The sequence below is a fragment of the Megalobrama amblycephala genome, linkage group LG14 (assembly GCF_018812025.1).
Source record: "Megalobrama amblycephala isolate DHTTF-2021 linkage group LG14, ASM1881202v1, whole genome shotgun sequence".
In the NCBI taxonomy this organism is placed as follows: domain Eukaryota; kingdom Metazoa; phylum Chordata; class Actinopteri; order Cypriniformes; family Xenocyprididae; genus Megalobrama; species Megalobrama amblycephala.
In genome coordinates this window covers 42,665,867-42,691,633 of record NC_063057.1, presented here as the reverse complement: position 1 = coordinate 42,691,633, position 25,767 = coordinate 42,665,867, and the positions used below count along the sequence as shown (strand labels likewise).

The window sequence follows — 25,767 nt, the reverse complement described above, 5'->3', positions numbered from 1 at the left end:
AGTCACCCCCCACGGGATTTGAACCTACGACCTCCAGATCCAGAGTCCATTTCTCATCTCATTGCACCACTGTGCAGGTGAATGCTTGCATAACTGTCGAAGTTCATTAGTTCATGTGAAAATGAACTCAAAATGAAGAATTTTTATAAAACTGCACTGAATGTTATATTTAATAACTTTACTTTATATCATTCTGCAGCTCATCATGCTGTAGCGCAATACAGAGCAGGAAAAGGAAAAAAAGCAGAAAATGGACAAACATGAAACAGCTGGTTCAGAATTACGGCGAGAATGAACTCAGAATGTACATAAGCTTAGATGAAAATGAACACAGCATGAAACAAAAAGCATTTATTTCTAATCCAAGATAAGGAATCAAAACACACTATTTTATAAAACCGCTCCACCTGGGATTCGAACCCACTATCTTTGGGTACAGGGATCTTCAAGTAATTGGCTTTACACATTGAGCTACTTGAGGATGCACATTCAACAGGCTGTGGAAGAGAACGTTTAGTGTAACAAAGAATTCACAAAAAAAGCATTACTTAGCATGCTAACCATATTAGCATGCTAAGCTAACTTAATGCTAATGAAGCTCATGGTTAACTTGATAACTGAAGAGCCACATTAAAGAGAATGACAACTGGTTAGCATGCTAAGCAATTAGCATGCTAAGCTAACTAGCATAAGACAACAAACACAAGCAAGGTCACATTCAGAGACGAATATCTCGGGAATGGTAGCGAATATCAAAAATCCGTTCAGTCATTTCTGTGCGGCTCGGTCCAAAGATCATCTGAGCGGATTTTGGACAAAATTCACCAAAATTTGCAGGAGGAGTACCGAAAAAACTGTTTTTCATTTACTTCAATATGGCAGACAGGTACATTTAAGGAAAATGAAAAATGATACATTGTCGGAATCGGCATAAACCAGGGAATGAAATGACATAAAGCATACACATTTTGGAAAGTGTTTTCAAAAGTTATAAGCGTTTTTGCAATAATCATTACATCTGTGGAACAGTAGGTGGCGCTGTGCTGAAACTTACTGTAATGGGCGGAGACTTAATGTAAGAAGTTGAATAGCATCAGAATAAAGAGACGAATCAGATGTACTAAATTGTATTTTTCTAGAGCAAATGGTTCAAAAGTTATAACCTTTAGAATGTTGAATTTTTGAACTGGTGGTGGCGCTATAGAGTTGATCCTAGAGACTCCAAAATTGGTCAGATTTCTAGACATGACCATCACTACAAGTGTGCCAAATTTCATCATTTTCTCATGTTCCGTTGATAGGGCTGCCATAGACTCCCATTCGGGAGGAAGAATAATAATAAAAGGGAAAACGTACAATTACAATAGGGGCTACAGCCCCTTTGGGGCTTGGCCCCTAATTATACAGGTTTGGAACAACCTGAGGGTGAGTAAATTATGACAGAATTTTCATTTTTGGGTGAACTATCCCTTTAACAATGGCTTAACACTGTCATATTTACACTACATGGGTTACTATTCCTCTATGCACAAAGATTATTTTTTGAATTGTCTTAAAAGCAAAGCATTTCCTAATGGAATGAATTTTTTTTTCTCACCTCCCCTGCCAGCCATTTATGTGGCTGGAGTGTTTTCAGCTCTGAATGATGCAGGATAAAGGACCTTTTTTGTCCTTTGACTGTGTGACGGCAATGACAATCTCACATGCTTTCTTAGACCACAGAGACTGGATCTGCAATGCAATATTTAAATTTAATATTAAATGTATGAGTTATTGTGAACAAAAGCTTTATTTCATGATTGAGAATTTCATCATACCTGGGCTGACATGTCCTCTGAATTATCTTCAGGTGTATGCTTTGTCTTGCGTCTTTTTGGTTTGGGCACTGCTGGTCTTTCAGATATTGATTTTTTTTGGCAGATTGCTCAACTTGAGAAAGACTATCAAGATTATGCATCATCTGATGACAGATAAATAGACAGACAGACAATTTAATATTAAATAAGTTAATGTAAACAAAAACTTAATTACATGATTGAGAATTTCATTATACCTGGGCTGACGTATCCTCTGAATGATCTTCAGGCACTGCTGGTCTTTCAGATATTGATTTTTTTGGCAGATTGCTCCTCAATTTGAGAAAGACTATCAAGATTATGCATCATCTGATGACAGATAGATAGACAACTTAATATTAAATGTAGTATGAGTTATTGTAAACAAAAGCTTTATTACATGGTTGAGAATTTCATCATACCTTGGCTGACATGTCCTCTGAATGATCTTCAGGTGTTTGCTTTGTCTTGCGTCTTTTTGGTTGGGGCACTGCTTCTAGTGGATCAAAATACTTTGATCGACGCTTTGCTGATCCTTCAGATATGGATCTTTTGGCCCATTGCTCCTCTTGCTGGTCAATGGTCTGTTGCTTGGGAGATGCATTTTGAGACAGACCATCAAGGCTATGCATCATCTGATGTTGTGTGTATCTTCCTTGCAGAGAGTTAAACATCTTTGTAATGAAATCTGCAGGCCGCAGGAACTTCTTTCGATGTAAAATGTGATTCTTCACGATTGAAAACCACTGCTCCACATGGCAATTTGTCTCCCTTGTTTTGATATCTTTGGTATTCTCTTTGAAGAATCTGCTCAGGTCCCCAAGCAATATGCCACTCCAAAGGGGGAAAATGCCCATATAGTTCTTCATGAGGACATTCATAATTCCTGGGCAGTAGAATTCATTACTTTTGTTACTCTCTGTCTCTACACACCTGGGCCCTCATTTATCAACAGTGCGTAGAAAAGGTTCTATATTTTGTCCAACGAATGAAATTTAGAATGTGCCTAAGTACAAGAAAATCCGCATTTATCAAACGTGCGCACACAGTTCTTACGCACATGAGTAAGCAATCATTGTTGATAAATCCCACATGTGCGTAAGTACCATGCTCGTTCACGTTCAAGGTCATTAGCATTCGGAAACGCCTCCAATTAACCATATATGGTGACAAAACTTCCCTTTAAAAATCACGTGATTGTGTTTTTTCCTTATCGCAATAATGGCAAAGAGAGCTCTTGCCAAGCAGATCAGCATGATCTTAGAAAACGCGCTCTCCGTGGAGCGCATTTTTTGCAAAGTCTTCCAATAACAATAAAATAAAATAAAGTTTACTTAATTTTACTTTTACAAGTTTTTACACACATAGACTATTTAAGTAAACTTCAAATATGGATTTAAGTTACTCAGCTAAGATAAATAAAATTATAAGAAATTTTAATAATTAATAATTCCTATTTAGTTGAAAATTCTTAACATTTTACAAAAACAATATAACACTGAAAGAAACCATGCTATTAATGTGGATTGCTTAATGCATACTGTGACACTCTTAAATGATTTTTGTGTGTAGTGTCACTGTTCTACCACTAGATTATCTGCGTAAGCATGCTCAGAGGTGTGCTTATATTTACACACATTTCTACGTATAAGTACAAGTTGGCGAATCCCACACTTTGCATGAAACTGTTCTTACGCACTCACTACGCACAAATCTGTCCGTACGCACCATTGATAAATGAGGGCCCTGGTCTTTTCTAGAAGACTGTTGAACACATGTGTGAAGGGAGATTTGCCACAGATTGTCCTGATATTGCTAGAACTCTCCATGTCTTCTACGTATGGTGGAAGTGTTTCAACAATTGAAGTGGGTTTGGACTTTAGGATTTTTTGGTCCAGTGTGTTTTTTGCCGCCATAACTTCTTTGGAATAGTTTGCCGATGTGAACAACACAGCCATATCTTGAAAGATGTTAAGCGCTTCCTGGAGGGTGGCACTGTTAAGTAGAAGACCAAAAGAGTATGTTTCCTTTGAAAAGGCTTGTGTTACAGCCTTTATAATGTGGGATGAACAGAGATGGAGCACTGTGAAATTCACTGCATCTGCACTTTTCACTTTTTGGTTGACAATTAAATGTGCTCTGTTTATATAGGATGAGACACTTTCTTTGTTGAAGGCCAGGAGGACACTACCAATGAGTGCCCAGCTAAAATCAGTCTCAACCTGGTGGACCTTCCGTGTCGTTATCTGGCTTAGATGTCTCAGTGTTTCCATCTGCCAAAATGTGAGAGTTGGTATGGAGTGCTCAGTTGATATCAGCTCAGACACAGGAATGGGTGGCTTATCCTTCCCCTTTCCAGGGAGAACAAGGGCATAATAAAGAATTCTTTTGTTTTGATTGGGGATCCGTGACATGACACTGCCTGTAGCATCTAGATGCAATGTGATTGGGGGTGAGTTTTTTAAATGTTCTGCCAGTATTCGTAGACCACAATCTGTATACAAGTGGACACCGAATGGGTCCACTTGTAAGTGTTGAATGTAACCTGCCACTTGTGAGGCAGTACCACTGCTTTCCTTCATGATCTTCTGACAGAGCATCATCTCCATTACAACATCGTCATGGAGTCTGGTACTTTTCCTGACTTCACTGGATATTACTCTTAGGACATCCATAGTAAGGCATCTGGAGATGTTGCCAGCCAAGATCTCATCTGGTGGTGTGTTTCTTAGTGATTCATAGTAATGCTGACTTACTCCTTTTGCTATTGCTGCTGCAATTTTTCCTCTTTTAGTGAATTTTGCATTTCTGAATTTCAATTCTTTGTCCTTGTGGGTCACATCACCCATTCGCATGACGTGTATGTCAATATGCTTCTGGAATGGTTTGGGCTTTGTTTGAATTGTAAATTTGTATTTTGCTGAGCAATCATTAAAGACACAGACAGCAAGTGCCCTGAAATAAGGTGCTCTTTTTTTATGACTTTTCCGGCATTTTACATGCTGATACTTGAATGAAAGGACACAGCAAGGATTTACTTTGGTGAATGCTTCATAAAAGACATCTGTCCAGGGCTTTTGTAACTGAGTTGAGCCTGCTTGTGGCTTTATTTTTTTCCAACGTTTTGTTTTTATGGTCACTACAAAAATCTTTGGTCCTGGTCTTGTTTTTCTCAAGTTTCCTGTGTCTGTCTCATCGTTATTCACGTTCATCAGCATGTTTATGGTTCCTGTCTCCAGCCTCATCTTCCCTGTCACAAGAATAATCCTCGTCCCTCCTTTCCTCTGTATCACTCAGCTTACTTTGCCCTGAATTTGCATCATCATCCTCATCTTCATCTGCAGTGTTGTTCCTGTCTCCAGCCTCATCTTTCCTGTCCTCATCTTCCCTATCACCTGTGCTGTTCCTGTCATCTTCCCTGTCGAAAGCATAGTCTTCATCCCTTCTTTCCAGTTTATTTTGCCCTCCACTTGCCTCATCAATTTTCTCATCTTTCTCAACATTTTCCCTATCTTTGAATTAAAAAAAAAAAAAAGTTTGGCTTAATCAATGACTGCATTTTCTAAACAGGGCCTCAAAAATTGAATATGATTTAAAACTTATAAATATGCTACATAAGGTGGTGGTGGCCAAAGACTTTTGCACAACACTGTAAGTATTTTATTTTTTTTAAAGATGGGTATATAATATAATTGAGAAACACATGATACTCAATACTGTGTGTGGTTACCTGGATGATCTACGACTGTTTTTATGTTTTGTGATTGTTGTTCATGAGTCTCTTGTTTGTTTTTGAACAGTTAAACTGAGCTCTGTTCTTCAGAAAAATCCTGCAGATTCTTCAGTTTTCCAGCATCTTCTGTATATTTGAACCCTTTCCAGCAGTGACTGAATGATTTTGAGATCCATCTTTTCACGCTGAGGACAATTGAGGGACTCAAACACAACTATTAAAAAAGGTTCAAACATTCACTGATGCTCCAGAAGGAAACACGAGTCAGGGGGTGAAAACTTTTGAACAGGATGAAGATGTCCAAGTGTTTCTTATTTCAATATATAAATTTTTTTCATTTAGTACTGCCCTTCGGAAGCAACAGAAGATACTTGCATGTTTCCCGGAAGACAGATTAAATACAATTGACTTTGACCTTTGACCACATTCCAAAGGTTTTCACCCCCCGACGCTTAATGCATCGTGTTTCCTATATATATATATATGTACACACACATATATATATATATATATATATATATATATATATATATATATATATATATATATATATCGTGTATATATATATCATGGTGTACATATATGAAATTCAATGAAATTCAACTGGCTTTATCTTTCTGTGAACAAAATCCATTAAAGTGTAACTGCTTTTGCTATCAAGTGCATTTTGTGTCAACTAATTGATTTGAGTTCACAGAATTAGTCCTAGACTTGGCATCCCATTCAGTAAGTGACAGCTCATATATATTGCCACTTGAGGGTTCGAGATCGACTCTGAGCAGGGTGGTTAGGATTGGAGGGTGAGTTTTGGAGGTGGAGCAATGAAGAGAGGGGTGGGTTTGTTTGGGTTGATTTCAAATATCAACAATGTCCAATAGTGTAGTTGAAAAAATAGGCTACCCCAACTTTGAAAAAAGAGCTAGTGTTTAGAATAATTGTTTTTTAAATAAAAAATTGAAATAAATAGTTTAATGATTTATTAAAACTCTAACCCCCGGTTTCACAGACGAGGCTTAAGACTAGTCCCAGACTAAAATGCCTGTTTAAACTGCTTTAACTGAATCTTGCACTGATCTTAAAATATGTCAGTTTCACTCTTTTGTCTCAGGATGGACACCAGTAATGTTTGTTTTCTAAGGCACGTTTATAAAAAGCTAATTAAATGTCCTAACTACATTAAAGTCTACTCCTGGCTAAATCTAAACCCTGTCTGTGAAACCAGGATTTAATGTTATCTTACGTTCGTAGCAAGATGCCATTTCATTCTTAATAGTTGTTTGGATTGACGAGAAGATGTCCTTCTTCATATCAATAACTTCTCTGTTGAGTGATGCCTTCAGTTTAGTTTCCTTTCAAAAAGTGGGAAAAAAAACACAAATAAGTCAGAAAAATCATGAAACATCAAGAATTTTTTATATCAAGGATCCTGCTTACTTTAGTCCTACATTAACAGTTTATTCTGTACATTTCATCACCAACTGGTTTATAAAAAACTGTCTGTGTAAGTGTAAAATGGATACAGAGTTTACATATGTTTTCAAAAAAAGTAAAGACAGGCACAGAGGAAAAGCCTCAGATTATAGATAACTGAACTCACCTCTGTTTTGATGAATTTCTGAATGTGATTTAATGTGGGAGATCTGAAATAAGCAGAATCACTCTGTGTGATACTGAACTTGTCAATCTGTTCCTGCACCGACTTCCCTGTTTGTCCACTCACACTGAAGCCAAGAGAAAACAAAATTTAATTTTTTCCCTCAGTAACAATGCATTAGAAAAAAGAAAGACATAAACCAAACAACAAGTTGATGCATAATGAGGGGGAAATGCATTACAATTTATTCAAAATCTATTCAATCACACAAGATATTAATATAATAAGCTTTTATATTTTATTATATATTTTCTGAAGGGAAAATAAAAGTTGTTAATACACTGTTAACAGTTTATTGCTGGGCTACAATTAAGACATCTTGCTTTGAGAAATGTTCATTTTCCCACTCATCATACAGATTTAAAGGATTGTGTAACTGTAAGGACAACTGTAATAACCATATAAAATTGTAAATATGAACTAATTTCTGTTTTCTATATACAGAACCTATGCAGCTGTCATGTGACAAATGAACAAAAGACTTAAACCAGAAGACACAGTGGGGATTCAGTAGGTGAAACTAATCATTTCTTTTTTTTTCTGTAGTGAATGTTGCTTTCATGAATGACCCATCGCTAGAGGGAAACAAGCCCAATTTTATTTTTGTTCCTGCCCGGACATCATAGGAACAAACCTAAGGATGTTTACTTCACAAAACATTTGGCCTCAAATTAATCTAGCATTGCCACTAAACCCAATCTGTATTTTCCTGGGCAACAGAGTCATTTGCTGGTTTTCTGCTCTAAATGCAATCTGCACTTGGTCCATGTTGACAATCATTAATTTTGCTCCAATATAATGTTAATTGTAAATGTAATGTCAACAGCCTTGTCTTAATTATATGTACTTATCTATAACTGATCATGCTGAAGCCTTAACATCCACTGACCAAGCACTTGAAGATTATTTTTATTTTATTCTAAACTGAACAAAGGGGCACTAGAAATGGAATATGATGAATCAGCTCTTACGGAAAAATCTGTTTGAAATCTTCTTCAAGACATTCATGCAGGTTTTCGGCCAATGCCTCGTTTAAGTCTAGGAGTTCATTCCTACTTTTCAAGAAATAGCACCCGCCATTCCTGCACAAAGCTCCAAGGGTTTGATGAAATCCCCTTCCATTATTCTGAGTGACAGCACAAAAAATACCAGTGTTAAAAAGGCAAGAAAATTGAGACTGATTATTTACAACACTTGAATCACACTCACTTGAATCACAGATTTTGTGGAAGCATCACATAATTTGACTGATTTTTCCACTCCCTTTGAGAGACTCTGTTCCAGAACACTATAAATGGTGTTAAAACGACTGTCCAATTCATTTAGTGCCTTCATCAGGCTCTCCTCAAACTCCATGCAGACTTTGTTTTTCATCTTAACCTGAAACATCCATATAACAGCAGTGAATTACAGAGTAAGGTATTTTGGCAGCATTCTGAAGACAAGCATGTGAAATATCAGCAATTCTGACTGATACTGTTTCCTTGTCTGTATCCGGCTGGACACTCTGGATCAAGGACAAAACTCCCTTTGCTTCATTGACAATCTCTGGTCAGTTCTCCGGTAATGTACTCATTAAGAATCCTCAGATCATCCTGCAGCTTTGGGATTTCTACAGGTATAAAACATTTCCAAAACACAAGGGCAAGATTTGGATTAATGTGATCAGAGCTTTGTCTGGTTCAAAAAGTATTTAACTTTAGATTCATTGAAAATATATTTTTCTCATGAATAATGTGGTAAAATGGTATTAGGGATACTCTACCTGTTTAATTTGGTTCCAGATTAAATTTAGTGTCAAAGAATGCTTTGGAACTTACAGTAAAAACTAGAAAATCATTGTCTGTTCTGAATATTTTCTGAAAAATAAAAAAATTAATTAAATCAAATAGTTGTATTAAAGAAACCCACATGTGAGTAGAAATCATTCAAAATACTGATAACAATAAAGAGAATTAGGAAATACAAAAACCTTAATATGGGATTGTTCAAACTTTTCTTTGACCCTCTTCTTGGCTTGTTCATTTCTATGAAGTATGCATACTTTTTCCTGATCATGAAGAATAATTGAATACACCAATATATGAGAATAAGTTGTTTAATACAGAAGTATTTTAAAATCTGATTTAGTGGTTGATTATGCATTATACTGTAGAGCAGATATTCCTCTCAGTAAATTAATTAAATTGCAGTTACAATGATATGAGTATACCAGTACATTTTCTCAGGGAACAATGTTTGCTATAACATTTCTATTTTTTCAAACCTGGTCTCCTGTGAGTTGATCAGTAGTAAGCCTTGCAGATCTAAAAAGATATGTTCAAAAGAAATGTCACAAATTGTTATTTCTGAAATCCTGACCTTTGCATCATAAGACTAAGGCATATGTTGTATTAAGAGGTGCTGTTACTAATATCAAGCTTATACGTCCCCTTCAGTTCAATTTTAATCAAATACCTCACATAGGCTGGTACATTGATGTCATCAGTCTTTGTACAGATGAAGTTAATGTGTTTACATTCTCCTCCTGGTCCCAGTTCTGTAGTACAGTGCTTTAAAATCCCCCAGGGTTCTTTGTCAGTGATTGCTCGATTTGATATCACTTACAATCCAAACAATAGAGCACTTTCTCAGTGTCTACAAGATTGAAACGGTGATTTAGATGACATGGTTGTAGTAGCATAGATTGTGTTTCTATAATGATTTGAAAAGTGTAGTAATATATTTACAGATTTCCACTTGTCATCTCTAATCTTACTGCAGTCTCCAGTTCCAGGAATATCAACAAACACAACGTGTTTCAGGAGTTCATGACAATCTGGACAATCAATTCACAAGCGGCCAGTACCAGTCACCTTGACTGGACTCACTGTGTTGAATGTAACTTGCAACAACATTGGTGAATTCAGAGACCTGTGGAGAAATTGTTAACTTCACTGCCAAACAAGAATTCAGAATACATTATTATACATTTAATACTGTAATGAAACATTTAGTGTTAAACATATTAACTCTCATAAAAACTTACAACACTTTCTGAGATTTTCTTACTAGTGGACAAAAAGGTTTCAATCTCAGCAAATTTGTCATCTTTGTTGAGCTCTTCTAAAGTTTTCTTTTCTGCATCATCTCCAAACAGTGCAGTAATCTTTTCTACAGCCATGTCAAACAAGTCATCATCCCTGTCCTCACTTTCATCTGACAAAACTGTGAAAAGATCTTCAAGTTCTTTCTCCCATTCCTGCAGAGGTACAGAAAATATAGAAAATAAGGCTTTATTTCTTTCTTTCTTTTTTTATTTTATTAACATATTAATAAAGAACTCTGACTAAAGGCATGGTAAGATAAACAAGGAAACCTCTTTGGAGAAGAGTTCGATCTCTGCTATGTAGCTGGAGTCCTCCAGATTGGCTTCCACCTGAGTAACTACAGCTGTACAGGCACCAAAGCAACCAGATGGCAGTAGATGATTTTCCCCCAAGACTGCATTCAGTAGGGAGCTCTTCCCTTCTCCTGATTTTCCAAAAATCCCAATGGTTGCTTTCTTCCTGCTGACTTTATCCATTTGATTTATCTTTGAAGTTATGTCTCGAATCATAGAAGCTTCTTATGAGTTATCAGTGGCTCTATTGATGGTGTTCTTCACATTCTCCATGATCTTCATAGCTGTGTGCAGTGAAGAAGGGAATCACAGTGGAGAGGGTTTTAAAATATTTTTTTCTATTTTTATTTTTAACTGTTTCATTTATAAATCTTCACAATGTGCTCAGACAACTAATATGTAACAGATGAACGTAATCCAGTTAGCCCCTGCTCATAGGTGCCATAACTACACCAGTATATAAGCAAACCTGATCTTTCTCCAATGACAGCTTTTCAGAAGCAGTCAAGAAACATATAAATCACAGATATTTAAAGGTGGGGTATCCATTTTTCAAAAACATTGTTTGGAAGTTAGTCAGGCCGACACCAACAACAAACGTGTAAGCAATCAGCATTAGGTGGCGTATTATGGTCGAGGGGAGAGAACGAGCAAGAGAAAATCATAAGAATATCACTGGAATGAAGGTTTGTGACTGGGCAAGAGCTTTAGGACCCGTGTTAATATTAGAAAACTTTTCCAGTGCTTGAGAGAGCTAAGAGGGAAGGCCTGAAAACAGACACAGAGGCTGCTTTGATCCCGCTTCTCATGTGAGTAACACTGGGTTTAGATTGTCTGGAGCTGCTGTGCTGTTGGCAATTATCAACGAACACTTTGTATTTACTCTCGTGTACTGTACGCTCATTTTTTTGTGCTTCCTTGTCATTCGTTCATCATCTGCACTTTATTTTTCGCGAAGCATTTTGTCACGCGTCAGCTGTGATATACAGACATCCACTCGCATTGCGTGTGCAACAGTGACCAGTTAGTGAGAGTTGAGCAGTTAAACCACTGCACACTGAGGACTGCTAGAAAATGAGGTGTTTAGCGTCATCGTCAGTGCATTCGCCTCGCCGGCCAGCAGCGATCAGGCCGGGGTTCAAGATCGACTTGGAGCAAGGTGGTTAGGATTGGAGGGTGATTTTTGGAGGCGGGGCAATGAAGAGAGGGGTGGGTTTGTTTGGGTTGATTTCAGATATCAACAATGTCCAACAGCGTAGTTGAAAAAATGGCTTACCACCTTTAATTGTACTATTGTAGATGTTTTACAAGTGCGCAATCTTGGAAACAGTTTGAAATACTTTTCCTCAGTGTCACCACTCTGTATACAAACACATGAAGATGAAGATTCCAAAAGTCTAAAATTAAACCAGGCAAACTGAACTGAAACAGAGAACTTGAAGACCCCCCTGTGGTGAAAATCAAGTTTTTATTGTAGAAACAAACAATGTGCAAATTCATAAGTCAGCACCATTGCTGAGTATTTTCTCTTCAAAACTGAAGTAAACCGAAGACAGTCTCAAAAACGCGGTTTGAAATCGTCAGTGTTTCGTATGTCACGAACAACCTTGTAACCAATCACATCAATGCGTTGGCAAGATTTAGCACATCATTACTATGTTGGAAAGCAGGAGGGTCTTAAGAGAAGCCAGGTTATCCCGATATATTTTTCTGTTGCTATGAAAAATCAGGTACATTAGCAATATAGCGAGTGAATTATGTACATGATGTATATTAAGATGTTGTGATGAACTATATTTCTTTCTTCACTGACGTTCTATGATGTTTGAAGCATTTCTAAGGATATTGATTTTTAGAAGGCAGACTGAGATGGTGAACGGGAACATGGTTTGTAACATTAGCAATATATTATTAGCAGCCGTTTGATAAAGTAGTCAAGCAAAAGGCTAATCATATTAATTATGTTGTGTCTGACGTTGTAGAGTTCTACGGAAGAGGATTAGGGCCAAGCAATAACAAAAAAATAAAACCATTTCGAGAAAAAACTTGTGAAATTTTGAGAAAAAAGTGGAAATAAAGTTGTTTGATTGAGAACAAATTCTCATAAAAAGTTGTTAAATTACGAGAAATAAAGTCGTTAAATTTCGAGAAAAAAAGTCGAGATAAAATGTTGAGAATAAAGGGTTTTTTTCTCGAAATTTAACGACATTTTTCTCATAATTTAACGAATTTGTTCTCATAATTTAACAACTTTTTTCTCGTAATTTAATGACTTTATTCTCAACATTTTATCTCGACTTTTTTCTTGAAATTTAATGAATTTTTTCTCGTAATTTAATGTGTTTATTCTCAACATTTTTTTCAGTTTTTTTCTCGAAATTTAACAACTTTAATCTCGAGATGGTTTTATTTTTTTATTATTGCTTGGCCCTAATCCTCTTCCGTAGAGATCAAAACACATAAAACACATTAGCCTACCATTCTGATACATTGACTTGTAGATAAGTAAGTGGAGGCAGGAGTAATTTGCATATTTGCTCTGTAGCTACTTTGTCTCTAAATTAAATTAAAGGTGGACAGATTCAGGTTTTACTTGCCCATATTCGGGGGGGAATCCATGCTCGAGTTGGATGATTCACTATCACGCCTTCTTTTTGTACCTATGAGAGAATTCATTCCACTCATTATATTTCATCAATCAGTGGCTGTAAGCAAACACACAATGTATTTTTAGGGATGCACGATAATATCGGCACAACATCGGTATCGGCCGATAAAAGCTTAAAATGACCATCATCGGCATCGGCCGATATGGATATTTCTGCCGATGAGCCAAACCGATAAAGGGCGTGTTTCATGTGCGCGCACGTCGACCATGAACGTAGCTTGAGCGCCAAAAACTTAAACTTACAACATGTCAGCTGTGTGGAGGCATTTCGAGATCTGTCAAACAGATAACAAAGTTGCTATTTGCAATATTTGTAAAGCACAAGTGATGCGAGGAGGCGTAAAACAACACTACAAATATGATTACACATCTTAAGAGCCGTCATCCTGAGCAGCACCAAGACTTTTTAAAAAGTAAGAAGGAAAAAATGCCGGCAAAAACCCATCAGCAGCCTCTACTTCAGTCCTTTGACAAAGCTAGAAAATACAGCAGCGACCACCCAAAGGTAAAAGATCTTAACGACAAAATAATTGAATTTATTGCTCTTGATAACCAGCCGTTTAGCGTGGTGGAAGATGTTGGCTTCAGGAGGCTAATGATGCACCTAGAGCCGCGGTATGCTATGCCTAGCCGGCGCTATTTTTCTGACGTGGCCTTACCTGAACTACCAGAGTGTTGTCGCCAGTCAAATTGAAAAGCTCCTTGCCGGCGCGTGTCACATTAGCTTCACCACGGACATTTGGACATCAAGCGTGAGTCCTGTAAGCATGTTGAGCCTCACTGCCCAGTGGATAGATGAAGATTTCGCCCTTAAAAAAGCTGTCCTACACTCACAGGAATGCTCCGGTTCTCACACAGCAGCTGCAATTGCGTCCGCATTTGAAAGTATGTTTGGGAAATGGAAAATAGAAAGAGAACGAGTGCATGTCGTGCTACGTGACAATGCCCGTAACATGGCTAAAGCTATGATGGAGTTTGGTGTGACAAGTCTACCGTGCATGGCACACTCACTGCAACTGGCGGTGAATGACGGTGTCCTGTCTCAGCGCAGCGTGGCGGATGTTGTGGCCGTGGGAAGGAGAATAATTGGACATTTCAAACACTCCCAGCTGGCATACAGTCGACTGGCGGATGTACAGAAAGAGCTCGGAATGTCGGTAAAACGACTTCAACAAGATATCGCTACCAGATGGAATTCGACATTTTATATGATGCGAAGCTTGGTCGAGCAGAAAAGGGCACTAGGTGCTTATGCCGCTGATTTCGAGCTTCCTGCAACTTTGACGGCAAATCAGTGGGGAATTATAGAAAATATGATCACACTTCTCGCCCCCTTTGAGCAGCTGACCAGAGATATAAGTTCTGCAGAGGCTTCTGCTGCTGATGTGATCCCCGCGGTTGTGGCACTGACACGACTGCTTGGCCGGCCGAGTGACACGGACAGAGGAGTGCAGACTACCAAAACTACCCTGCTGGAAGCCGTCAATCATCGCTTCAACGGTGTGCATTGTGAGGCACTTTATTCTGTTGCAACCATGCTTGATGCCCGCTACAAAGACCGGTACTTTGACGAGGAAAAAAAGAGGAGTGCTCGCGACCTGTTGCTCAAAGTTTTGGATGACATGAGCGGCAGTGCAGATGCCAGCACAGAGGATCCCCCAGAGAAGAGGACCCGAACAGGATCACTGCTGGATATGTATGACGAAATTCTGGAGGAGAATGTCATGTTTGAGGAGCAAGACAAGACCGCGTCAGCGTCACAGGTAAGCATAAAACATGCACAAATGTAGGTTATTATTTAAAAAAAAATATATATATATTTCACTTTTGGACCGAAAGCATCCTAATTAATGATGCGACTTTCGCTATTATTATTCTGCAGTGTCATAACATAGATAATCGCCTATTTATTATCATAATTCGCTATGTGTACGGTAGTAATAATAAACGTGCAACTAATAAATCATTTGATTTCTGGAAAAAAACGTTAGAGCTCTGTTAATGCCTAAAGCATAAAGTAAAAAAATATATATATATATCCGTAAGTAATATTTTGGTATTCTGTTACTTCATAGGTCATCTCATACCTGGCCGAACCCACAATTCCCAGGAACCACAGTCCATTGGAGTACTGGAAGTGCAACCAGGCCCGTTTCCCTGCCCTCGCTCTTGCTGCACGCAAGTACCTGTGTGCGCCTTGCACAAGCGTTGACAGTGAACGGCTTTTTAGCGTTGCCTCTGATGTGATGGATGAAAAGAGAAATCGAATGGACGGTGAAAAGGCAGAGATGCTCATTTTTCTTAAGAAAAACCTACCTCTGGTATTAAAAAAATAGCTGAACAGAAGCCTACCGGTCAGCCGAAGTTGTCACCCTAGTTAGTTGGACTGAAAAGGTTTGCACCACTCAAGTTCAAGTAAAGGATAAGATGTCCTTGTATTTTTATTTTATTTTTTGTGGCTCACAAGATAATATGTGGAGCTTGGTTTTAAGTTTGATTATACTTTAAAGTGGGTCCTCAGGACTGAATATAAAACAGGCCAGAATATGGTCAATAAACATTTACATACAAATTATAAAAAATTAAATTAATAAAATTAAAAATGAACATAATAAGCTAATGCTTAACTTTTTAATCATGTAAGTCCCCTCCAAATATTGAAAATATGTGGAATAGATCAATATCCTGCTTTTTATATCAGAAATTGAACATTATTAACATTTCCTTTTTAAGTAATTTAACAGGTGATTTTATCCAATTATCCTGTAAGGATTCTTTATTAAACTTTATTTTAATAGAAAAAGGATTCTTTATTAGATATATTAGAGACCTGGAATGACTGTAACACTTTTTGCTTCAACATTGTTTCATTATTAAACTTTTTTTTCTTTCTATCTTTTATTTATTTATTAACAGATACGGTTGTACTTCAATGAGCTCATTGTTTCTGCCTTAAATTATTACATGGTTAGCTAACTGCATGACTTGTATATGTATTCTGAAACTACATAATTTGGACACAGTCACCTTTAATAACAGATCACTCTAAATTATAATGTAGATATGCATTTTATGTAAAGCCTCTTTAAAAACAATATGTATTATGAAAAGCACTATACAAATAAATGTGAATTATTTGTATAGTGTTAACACCACTCATGTGACACTAACTAAAAACAAAATGCTATTAACAGTTATGTTTTTACATATGAACAAAAGTTAAGATCCATAATAATTTGAGGGAAGTGTTACCTTGTATGTCTCAGGATAATGTCTGTGGAACAGGACACTGATGTCAATTCTGCTATCAAGTTGAGCTCCGATGAGAGATCTGATATTAGATCTGCCTGTACACAGATTCAGCTTTTGGGTGTGGACTTCTTAAAACAAAGTGAAAGTACATGAAGGTAAAGCCTCATAAGCATTACATTGTGTTAACAAGGAAACACATGAGTTTGCCTATTCTTTGCATCTCTCTTTTGCATCTATATTAAAGTTGTGTTTGACCTTTCATGCAAATCATGAGTATGAGTCATATGGATTACTTATGGAGGTTTTTCCTGCATAGAGAATTACGAGATGGCCGCCTCTGGCTATCGACAAACTCAGACAGGCAGGCCTGTGTCCATTCTCGAACCGTTCCGTGCATTTTCCACTGTAGAAAAGGCGGAACACTTTTATGGAAAGATAGGTTCAACTTGGATGGACTGCTTTGGTATTTATTTTCAATTTCATTGTATTCAACAAAAAATATATTTAAACTTTACAAAGAAATTTGTTGATTTTTGTCTGTGAAATAATAAAAGGATGCTTTTTCATTTATAACTGGTTTTAAATCTAATTTTGTTAAAAAAAAATACTGTGAAACCAGTATTATGAATCATATCGCAATGTGAGTTCAGTGAATCGTTACATCCATAATTCCAACAAATTGCAGGTGGATGAGATTGAAATGTTGCGATCAGGTGTGGATAAATTACACAAACTCATGGGTTCAGATGGGTGGCAGGTGGATGGTTTATTTTTTAACAGCAGATTCGGGTGACTTATCCTGCATTCACGCCACCTCGTATTTACTGGAATCTTGAGATGACAACACATGACGTTGTATTCGGAGCTCTTCTCGTCTTTTGACTGGGAATTATGCATTTCTATGGCACCACTATCAAAGTTTAAATGAATCTACAACGGTCAGGTGGTACAGTGGACACGTGATACATGTGGGAGCTTTCAGAAAACTCCCAGCTTACGAGCTGTAATTACGAGCTCTACGAGAACATGAACGCTTTTTACAAGCTAGAATCTTGTAGTTATAGTAATTATAATATGGTATGAAAGCACCTATTACTGCTGATCTGTGCATCTCTAGCACACAAACCCCTGCCTTTTCCTCTCTTTGATATCCCTCGTCAGTCATCACAACCACAGTCACTGCATGCAAGTCAAGCACCCTGGTATGACTTGACGTGCATGCCATGGTAAATGGTAGTTTTCCTTCATAATAAAAGCTCCACCATTTCCCATAAAAAAAGCTCAAGGATTTATCTCTTGCAAGTGTAGAAATAAGGACAAAATTATTATAATTTCCCTACTGTAGCACAGTGTTAAGTTCGTTGATGAATCATTATTTTCGTCAACGACATTTTTTCACAGCTGAAAATGAGATGAGAGATTTTAGCAGAAGTTATTTAAAATGTTTGTTTACCTCAGGGGTGTCAAACATATGGTCCACGGGCCGAATACAGCACACAAAGGTGTCCAGTCTGGCATTATTATTATTTGAACAATAATAATAAAAAAAAATAGAAATGCATGACTAGTCCATTGGCCAAATCCAAATTTTTTTAGTTTTACATTGGTTAATCTTTATTCTGGGCTTGCAAACAAAGTGCTTTGTAATAATATCCCACAATTTCATTTGTGTGGAAATATTTACGAAGTCTGTAAAAAGGACGTTAGCACACTAAATATGGACACAAAGAGGAGAGAAAATACTGTACAATGCATAAGGCTCACTGTTCGCTAAAAATAGGAATAAAATAAATATTGAATTGGGCTTGATATGAACGTATGTCTGAGGGGAACCGTTTTCAGGAAAGCTTTGATGTTTTTTCCTCTCATCTCTGTATAAAGTATTAGCCTGTTTATAACTGCAGTGCTGCTTTGTTTATAGCGGTAACCATGGAAACAATATATTTCTGCTGTTCCATAAGCGCCAAGTGACAGAGAGTGAATTTACATTTTCGTCTGTTAATTTTGTTTTGTGCAAGTGTCTTATGTTGCATAATTTCACTAAGATAAAGTCAAACCATGCTGTTTTTGCTGTTAATCTTGAAATTATACAATCATTTAAATTAAAAACAGCTGCTCATGTGCATAACATCTTTGTTGGGATTGTGATAAAAATGCAGTGTTTGCCTCTAATATCAAAAGAGCTACACATTTTTTGAACAAGTAAACAACAAATAAATTTGGTTTAAAAAAAAATCTGAGAATATCATATCAGAATCGGCCAATTTGCTTCTAAAAAGAAAATAACTGGAGTTGGCCATGAAAAATCAAAATAGGTGCATCACTAATTAGAAATATTAAATAAAGCATTATTTTAAAAATCTAATCATTTTTTCGCTGTAAAAACAAATGCAGTTTTTTAAGGAGAAGTGTACTAGTTTTCTTCAAGATTCAAGACTTTTATTTGTAACATACATGGTTATATGGAGAGCATATGACCAGCAGTGAAATGTAAATCAGGTCCGCTCCATGGACAATACAAATATTAAGAATACAAACACAAGAAAATTATACAAAATAATAAAATATGGAAAAGAATAAGATAATGAGCTTATAAAAATAAAATATGCAGGACAGTATACTATACAAACTGAATGCACTTTTTGTTTATATCATGTAACGTACACGTATTTATGGACATAACCACAACAAAACAATACATTAATCAGGCATGCGGCAAAAAGACAAGTTATCTGCCACCGGATTTGAATTTATGTTGTCAAATCAATGCGGGTTTCAATAAAATATAAAAAAATATGTTGTGGAACTATCATAAAGTAAAAAACATTAGTGAACTTTTTTCATAGCGATTTTAACAAATCTTTTTTCGGAGAACATAACCGTATACATGAACACAAGATTAAAGGCAACATAAAACAAGTGATTATTTATTACTAAAATACTGTTTACCGTAAGAAAATACTTACATTTATGGGTCTCTCTGCTCGCTCGGTCGGCCATGTTGGAAATTTATCATACCCCTTCTGAAGTGTGGTCCCGAAAAATCTTTGTTTGAAGGGCTACCTGGCCCTTCCCCCTACCCCTTCCCCTCCAACCAAATGAGAATTGGGACACCCCTACCCCTTCACGTGAACGCGCGAAACGAAGGGGAAGGGGTAAGGGGTAGAATTGGGATTGGGCCTAAGTCTCTCAGTTTTTGCCATCAGGCTACGGAAGCGCTTACCAGATGGCAACAAGATGAAAAGAAAGTTACCAGGGTGATTTGTGTCCTTAAAAATTTTAACAGCTCTGCTTTTACAGCGTTTGAGATAGATGTCCTCCAGAAAGGGGAGAGCAGACCCTGAGATGCGCTCAGCTAAGCACACAATCTTGACTAGAACTGTTCCCATACCACACTGAGATACCCTGAGTCAGTACACTTTCTATGGCCCCTGAATAGAACGTTTTCAGGATCGCTGGTGAGACTCTGAATTTCCTCAGCTGTCGCAGATGGTACAGTCTTTGTCTGGCTTTCTTAACCTGAGTTTGAATGTGGGTAGTCCAAGTCAGGTCCTCGGAGATGTTTACACCAAGGTACTTGAAGCTACTCACCCTCTCCACAGGGGTCCCACTGATCATAAGAGGAGTGTAAGGCTGCTGATATCTCTTCCTAAAGTCCACAATCAGCAAATTAATTTGTTGTTTATATGGTTAATATTAATGCAATCAGCACACTAAGTTTTTTTTTTTAATTCAGCCCCCACATGGTTATTTAATTCTCCATACTTTATCAATACCAAATACGGCATGTTATTTATATAAAATATTATTTATTGAACAATAATATGTAATTGAACAACAATAGCTATTATCTTGTTTCCTTTAGGCTGATATTGCATGCATGAAAATCATGACAAACTGTATTCTGTTTGCCACTGCCCCACAGTTGTTTAAAACCAATGAAAATTAAGTATAATCAGTTCCAAAAATGAGTATACCATGTGTACCAACATGAGGGATGAGCAAAAAAGATTGTCAGATGGCCAAATGAGTTTCAGTCCCTTTTCTCCATCAACCCGTCACTCACATGAAATCAAATCAAGCCCTGTCCTACATTTTTTTCTTGTTTGAGAAGCCGTTTCACTCAGATAAACTGAACTTCAAAATTTTAGTCCAACAATGCTTTTCTAACAATGTAAATACATCAAGAAATTAGAAATATTGTATATATACATATATATTACATTTTAAATTTGACTGGATGTAACTGTACAAGAGTATTTTGAAACTGAAGTAAATAGAGGGAAGAGCAGGGATAATTGTTTATTTATTTATTCAGAAAAAAAGCGTTGACATTTTCCCTTAAAAATTATTAAATTTTTGGATTCATTATTCATTAGTATGAGCTGAAGAAAGTGTCTCCATCCACATCCATCCATCATAAACATATTCCACGTGGCTCCAGGGGGTTAAAGTCCCTGTGAACCGGAAGTTGCAAACGACTTTTCTCCAGTGTTGGGACGTATTTCCAAGTGAAACGGAATATTGAATAGAGGACAGAGTTTTACTTCAGCGCTCCTCCTCTCCATATCTCGCTCATAATTTGTTAAATATGGATTTTTTGTTTACACATAGTCCTCGTTTCGCTTCAGAAGTCCTTTATTAACCCTCCGAAGGCGCATGGAATATGTTTATGATGGATGGATCTGGATGGAGACACTTTCTTCAGCTCATACTTGTTCTGTAACGCATTATTGCCATTATAAAGCTTGGATGCATCAGGATATTATTAATATTTCTCTGATTTTCTTCGTCAGGAACAAGAAAGTCATATACACCTAGGATGGCATAAGGGGAGTGGCATAGCATCTGGGCATGCAAGGTATGCATGTGCATATGGGCGCAGGCGGATTGGGGGCCCGTTATTATGGGCTTAACCCCAAAGTATACTTAGGGCATCCGCACACCGTCCACATCACAAAATTTTTCGTCATCAGGAGGGTTTGCGGACGTCCGCACTCCAGCCCAATTATTGTGATGGCACGGACAGTGTGTGTACTGTACAACAGCCCATGCGAGAGTGAATTGAGTGCTTGAAAACAAAGGTCCACTAGATAGTGCGCAGTTTCATTCTGAAATTCCAGAGCCATTCCAGAGCCGAATCATTTGAATTCAAACTTGGACTGTGTTGAAAAGCAGTTTTTTGACATTTTTTAAATAGATCCGCAATGCAAAGTCAAAATGATGGAGGAGCGCATAGTGCTGTTGTTGTCATTCCTAGAAATGTTATTATATATATATATATATATATACATATATATATATACAGTATATACAGCTACGATCAACTTAAGCTTACGATGCTTTTGGGAAACGCAGCCCAGGTTGGACGTGGGAATATCCCAATTTAAATGTCCCACTTCAGACCTCAGTGCATTCCAGTCATCACACGTCACGTTGACCTTGTGATGTTGCCAGAGCATATCGCGTTTTTGTGTCAGTTATGGCAAAAACAGAATAAAAATAACAATCGCTTTGAAAACAGCTGATGAAAAGCAAAAACAAATATATCATTACATAAACTTAATGTCTAATGTTAAATTTTGTTTTTACATTTAGAAACAGGACTTGCCGACATCTTGGAAGTGATGTGAAATGACGTGTTTTTCTGAGGTCAGGATTGATCAATGTACCCTGACTTCAGAGGTTAAATGTTTAACGTTGAGTGGCATTCCAGACGTTATTTCCTAGAATGTGTGTCCATGGAAACTTGGGTACGACATGCATGTAGACTGTATGATGATGACGCCTATTGAATCGTAGGCTATGATGCAAGTTTCTATAGAAGAATAAAACATCATCAGCATGCGCTAGTGATAAACAAAACACTATGTTGAATCACACTTTAGCAGTTGTAGTTTTTATGTGCGCTGGGAAAAAAAGGAAGCGGCGAAAGAAGAAGGGAAAAGATCTTTTGTCCGGGACATCCAAAAATCCTGCAGTGTATCCCGGGCTTTAGGACTCCCACGTTATTTCGCATCATGTAGGAAAAGTTGTGTGTTGTTATGACCAATAACTACAAATATAACACCCCTAGATGGCTGTAGTAGTGATATATTTTGATTTGTCATATTAAGCCCAAGATACACTGCACGATTTTTGGCTGTCCCAAACAAAAGATTGCCATTGTGAAACAATCGTGGCGATTTCTGTGATCATGGCTCTTAAAGGATTAGTCCACTTTCTAATAAAATTTTCCTGATAATTTACTCACCCCCATGTCATCCAAGGTATTTATGTCTTTTTCTTCAGTCGAAAAGAAATGAAGGTTTTTGATGAAAACATTCCAGGATTATTCTCCTTATAGTGGACTTCAATGGCCTCCAGATGGTTGAAGGTCAAAATTACAGTTTCAGTGCAGCTTCAAAGGGCTTTAAACGACACCAGACGAGGAGTAAGTCTTATCTAGAGAAACCATCTGTCATTTTCGACCAAAAAAAAAATACTGTATATGCTTTATATAAACAAATAATCGCATTCCAAGTGCCTCTGCCAAAACTGCATTTCCGTATTCTTCAAAAAGCTTACACTGTATGTCTTACACCTTCCCTATTCTACTTACAGAACGAACGCGGCACCAGTTAAATTTTTTCTGTGAGTTGAATAGGGAAGGCGTAGGACATACAGCATAAGCTTTTTGAAGAATACAAAAAGCGGAAGCACTTACAAAGGTGATAATTTGTGTTAATAAAGCATATACAGTTGTATTTTCTTTACAAAATGACCGATCGGTTCGCTTGATAAGACCCTTATTCCTCGTCTGGTATCGTTTAAAGCCCTTTGAAGCTGCACTGAAACTGTAATTTTGACCTTCAACCATCTGGAGGCCATTGAAGTCCACTATAAGGAGAATAATCCTGGAATGTTTTCATCAAAAACCTTCATTTCTTTTCGACTGAAGAAAGAAAGACATGAACATCTTGGATGACATGGGGGGTGAGTAAATTATCAGGAAAATTTTATTTGTAAGTTAACTAATCCTTTAAAACTGCTTACCTAAAGGTCTTTTCTCTTCTTCTTTCGCCGCTTCCTTTTTTTCAGCACACATAAAAACTACAACTGCCAAAGTGTGATTCAACATGGTGATTTGTTTACCACTAGCGCAGAAAGTTGCATCATAGTGTACGAGTCAACAGGTGTCATCATCGTACAGTCTACATGCATGTCGTACCCAAGTTTAATAGATCCATGTCGCACAGTGTGATTTGTAATGATCTTAGAGGATTGCATAAATCATTCAGTGTATCCTGGGCTTTAGAGGTAGCTTGTGTTGTAACAATATCATTAATAAATAATATTGAAAATGCCACCGCTATATCAACCTTTTTAAATGTTGTTTTCATTTCTTGCTGTAAAACAGTTGTGATAAATCAATACAGTATCATTTGTCTATCATATATTGTCATCTAAAATGAACCCACATTTCAGAGAAATCTAATGAAAGTTAACAACTTAAGATAAAACCTCCACCAAACAAACATATAAAAAATACAACAACACAGACAAATAAATGTGAATTAAAAAAAGAACATGAAAAGATGACATTTGTTGTAAAAGTAATAAAAACAGTTATTTAAAATGTGTTACTCTTTAATGTGTTTAATTGTGTCGTTTCTCTTGGGCGTTTTATTGCTCTGACAGGCTCTCCAGCTGTTCAATCTCTTTGGAGACATCTAGAAAACCATAATACAGGATGTTGTTAATTTCACATGAACATTTCTGAGCACTTGTGATGATTGAGACGAGGCCGTCATTGGGAATAATCAGTCAGTATTTCTTTACTTGTTTCTGTGGTGTAATATGACATTCTCTCTTACCCATCAATGTGATTTTGCTGCTTTGGAACAGTAAGAGTTTCTGACATCTTTAGCTCTGATTCAAGTTCATTCTTTATGTAGAGCTTCACAAAGAACAAGAGAAGTTTCAGTTTAGTTATTGTACAAATTAATACATGTTTGTCTTAATGATTGTGATATTAATACCTTTAAGTTATTGAACTTTTTAAGCACTTCATTTTTTGCCTTGTTGAACATGTCTTGTTTTTTCTTATCGACTGTGGTTATTATCAGTTCTTGCCTTTTCTTCAAGCATCCGGTTTCTGTTATTGCTGCAGCTTCTAAAATAAGCAACACTCAGTGTTCATTCATGGAGACACATCAGAACAAAGAAATGTTTACAATAAAACTAGAGAACACAGTGGAGAAAATAGTAGTGAAAATGATGGCAAGTAAAATCTACTGGTCTGACTGAATCATCTAAAACAAATACTGTTGATGAAATTCAACTGGCTTTTATCTTCCTGTGAACAAAATGCATTAAAGTGTAACTGCTTTTTCCCATCAAGTGCTTTTTTTTGCCACCTAATCGATTGAGTTCACAGAATTAGTCCAGTTACACTTGGCAGTTCTTGTCAGTAAGTGACAGCTTTGGTCTACATTTTTTGCCACTTAAGTTGAGTTTAACTCACATCCTAACAGCAGGACTTTAAATGCTTAAACTGTGAAAACAGATCTTGACTAAAGTTACTGTACTGGTCATGTTTTTGTTTTGTTTTTTAGTTACTTTTTTATTCATGGTTTTGTGTCGTCTTACGGTGATTAATTTAATCCATCCTTTTTACTTTGCATATGTGGCGTTACAGGTAAGATGGGCATGACTTTCCGAAATTGCTAGGGCGGGCATTAATTTGCGTCATGGATTATTATCTTCTATAAAAGCCATTGGCTTATGTACCTGGGTAGGCGTCATTTCCCGGAAGTGGTTTGGCTTTTGTCCTGCTGAACGTGACTGTGGGCCGGTAAAGGTTGGTTAATCCAGCTTTTGATGTATTACATTTTTCTGGGTTTTAATTTGGTATGTGTTAGTTTACTTGCATTTGCATTTGGTTTGTGCGTTGCTAGGAGCGCGACTGTGCGTACGGTCAGTTCTATGTTTGGCGTTTTGCCGTGGCTGCCCTGTTCAGCTGATGAATGTGACTGCATCTGTCCTTCTCCAGGTATGCGGTTGATTCTTATTATGTTTATCAGCCATGGAAGTGCTGCGAATCGAAATTTGTGTTTTTCATACGGGCGTCGGCTGTTGCATATAGGCTGTGTATTTAATCTTCTGGCCTCATCCAGTTCCCGCAGTACTCGTTTGGTAAGTGGCAGTTTATTTTTTTATTTTTACTCTGTTTTGTAGATCATTGCAAGTTAAAGGCAGGGT

At 37.1% G+C, this 25,767-nt stretch overlaps 2 protein-coding genes, 1 long non-coding RNA gene and 1 pseudogene across 4 annotated transcripts; 1 reads left to right on the top strand and 3 right to left on the bottom strand.

Moving 5' to 3' along the window:
• Window positions 1-1,597: 1,597 nt before the first annotated feature.
• LOC125245318 lies at window positions 1,598-5,624 on the bottom strand. 2 transcript variants are annotated; one of them, XM_048155842.1, is made up of 5 exons: window positions 5,566-5,624; window positions 2,258-5,347; window positions 2,054-2,165; window positions 1,818-1,960; window positions 1,598-1,731 (listed from the first exon to the last, which is right to left on the bottom strand). In XM_048155842.1, exon 2 carries the CDS (start codon window positions 5,078-5,080, stop codon window positions 3,527-3,529), a length of 1,554 nt encoding a protein of 517 aa, XP_048011799.1. In that variant the 5' UTR covers window positions 5,081-5,347; window positions 5,566-5,624; the 3' UTR covers window positions 1,598-1,731; window positions 1,818-1,960; window positions 2,054-2,165; window positions 2,258-3,526. The 2 variants fall into 2 exon arrangements, with proteins under 2 accessions (XP_048011799.1, XP_048011800.1); XM_048155843.1 differs by having other exon boundaries at window positions 2,054-2,187; window positions 2,258-5,610.
• Window positions 5,625-5,843: 219 nt separating this feature from the next.
• Window positions 5,844-16,912, bottom strand: LOC125244499 (annotated as a pseudogene).
• On the top strand, window positions 13,963-15,790 carry LOC125245328 (zinc finger BED domain-containing protein 4-like). The gene is made up of 2 exons (XM_048155854.1): window positions 13,963-15,035; window positions 15,348-15,790. Exons 1-2 carry the CDS (start codon window positions 14,040-14,042, stop codon window positions 15,606-15,608), a joined length of 1,257 nt encoding a protein of 418 aa, XP_048011811.1. The 5' UTR covers window positions 13,963-14,039; the 3' UTR covers window positions 15,609-15,790.
• Window positions 16,913-23,491: 6,579 nt separating the features above from the next.
• Window positions 23,492-24,810, bottom strand: LOC125245361. Its single transcript, XR_007179502.1, has 3 exons — window positions 24,546-24,810; window positions 24,381-24,463; window positions 23,492-24,236 (listed from the first exon to the last, which is right to left on the bottom strand). It is a non-coding gene; the product is annotated as an uncharacterized LOC125245361 (long non-coding RNA).
• Window positions 24,811-25,767: the final 957 nt, after the last annotated feature.

Bases quoted from the DNA above. Each gene is read 5' to 3' on its own strand.
- LOC125245318 (XM_048155842.1), bottom strand. From the start codon at position 5,080: ATGAGGCTGGAGACAGGAACCATAAACATGCTGATGAACGTGAATAAC.
- LOC125245328 (XM_048155854.1), top strand. From the start codon at position 14,040: ATGTTGAGCCTCACTGCCCAGTGGATAGATGAAGATTTCGCCCTTAAA. The intron at 15,036-15,347 runs GTAAGCATAAAA...GTTACTTCATAG, and splicing joins AGACCGCGTCAGCGTCACAG to GTCATCTCATACCTGGCCGA.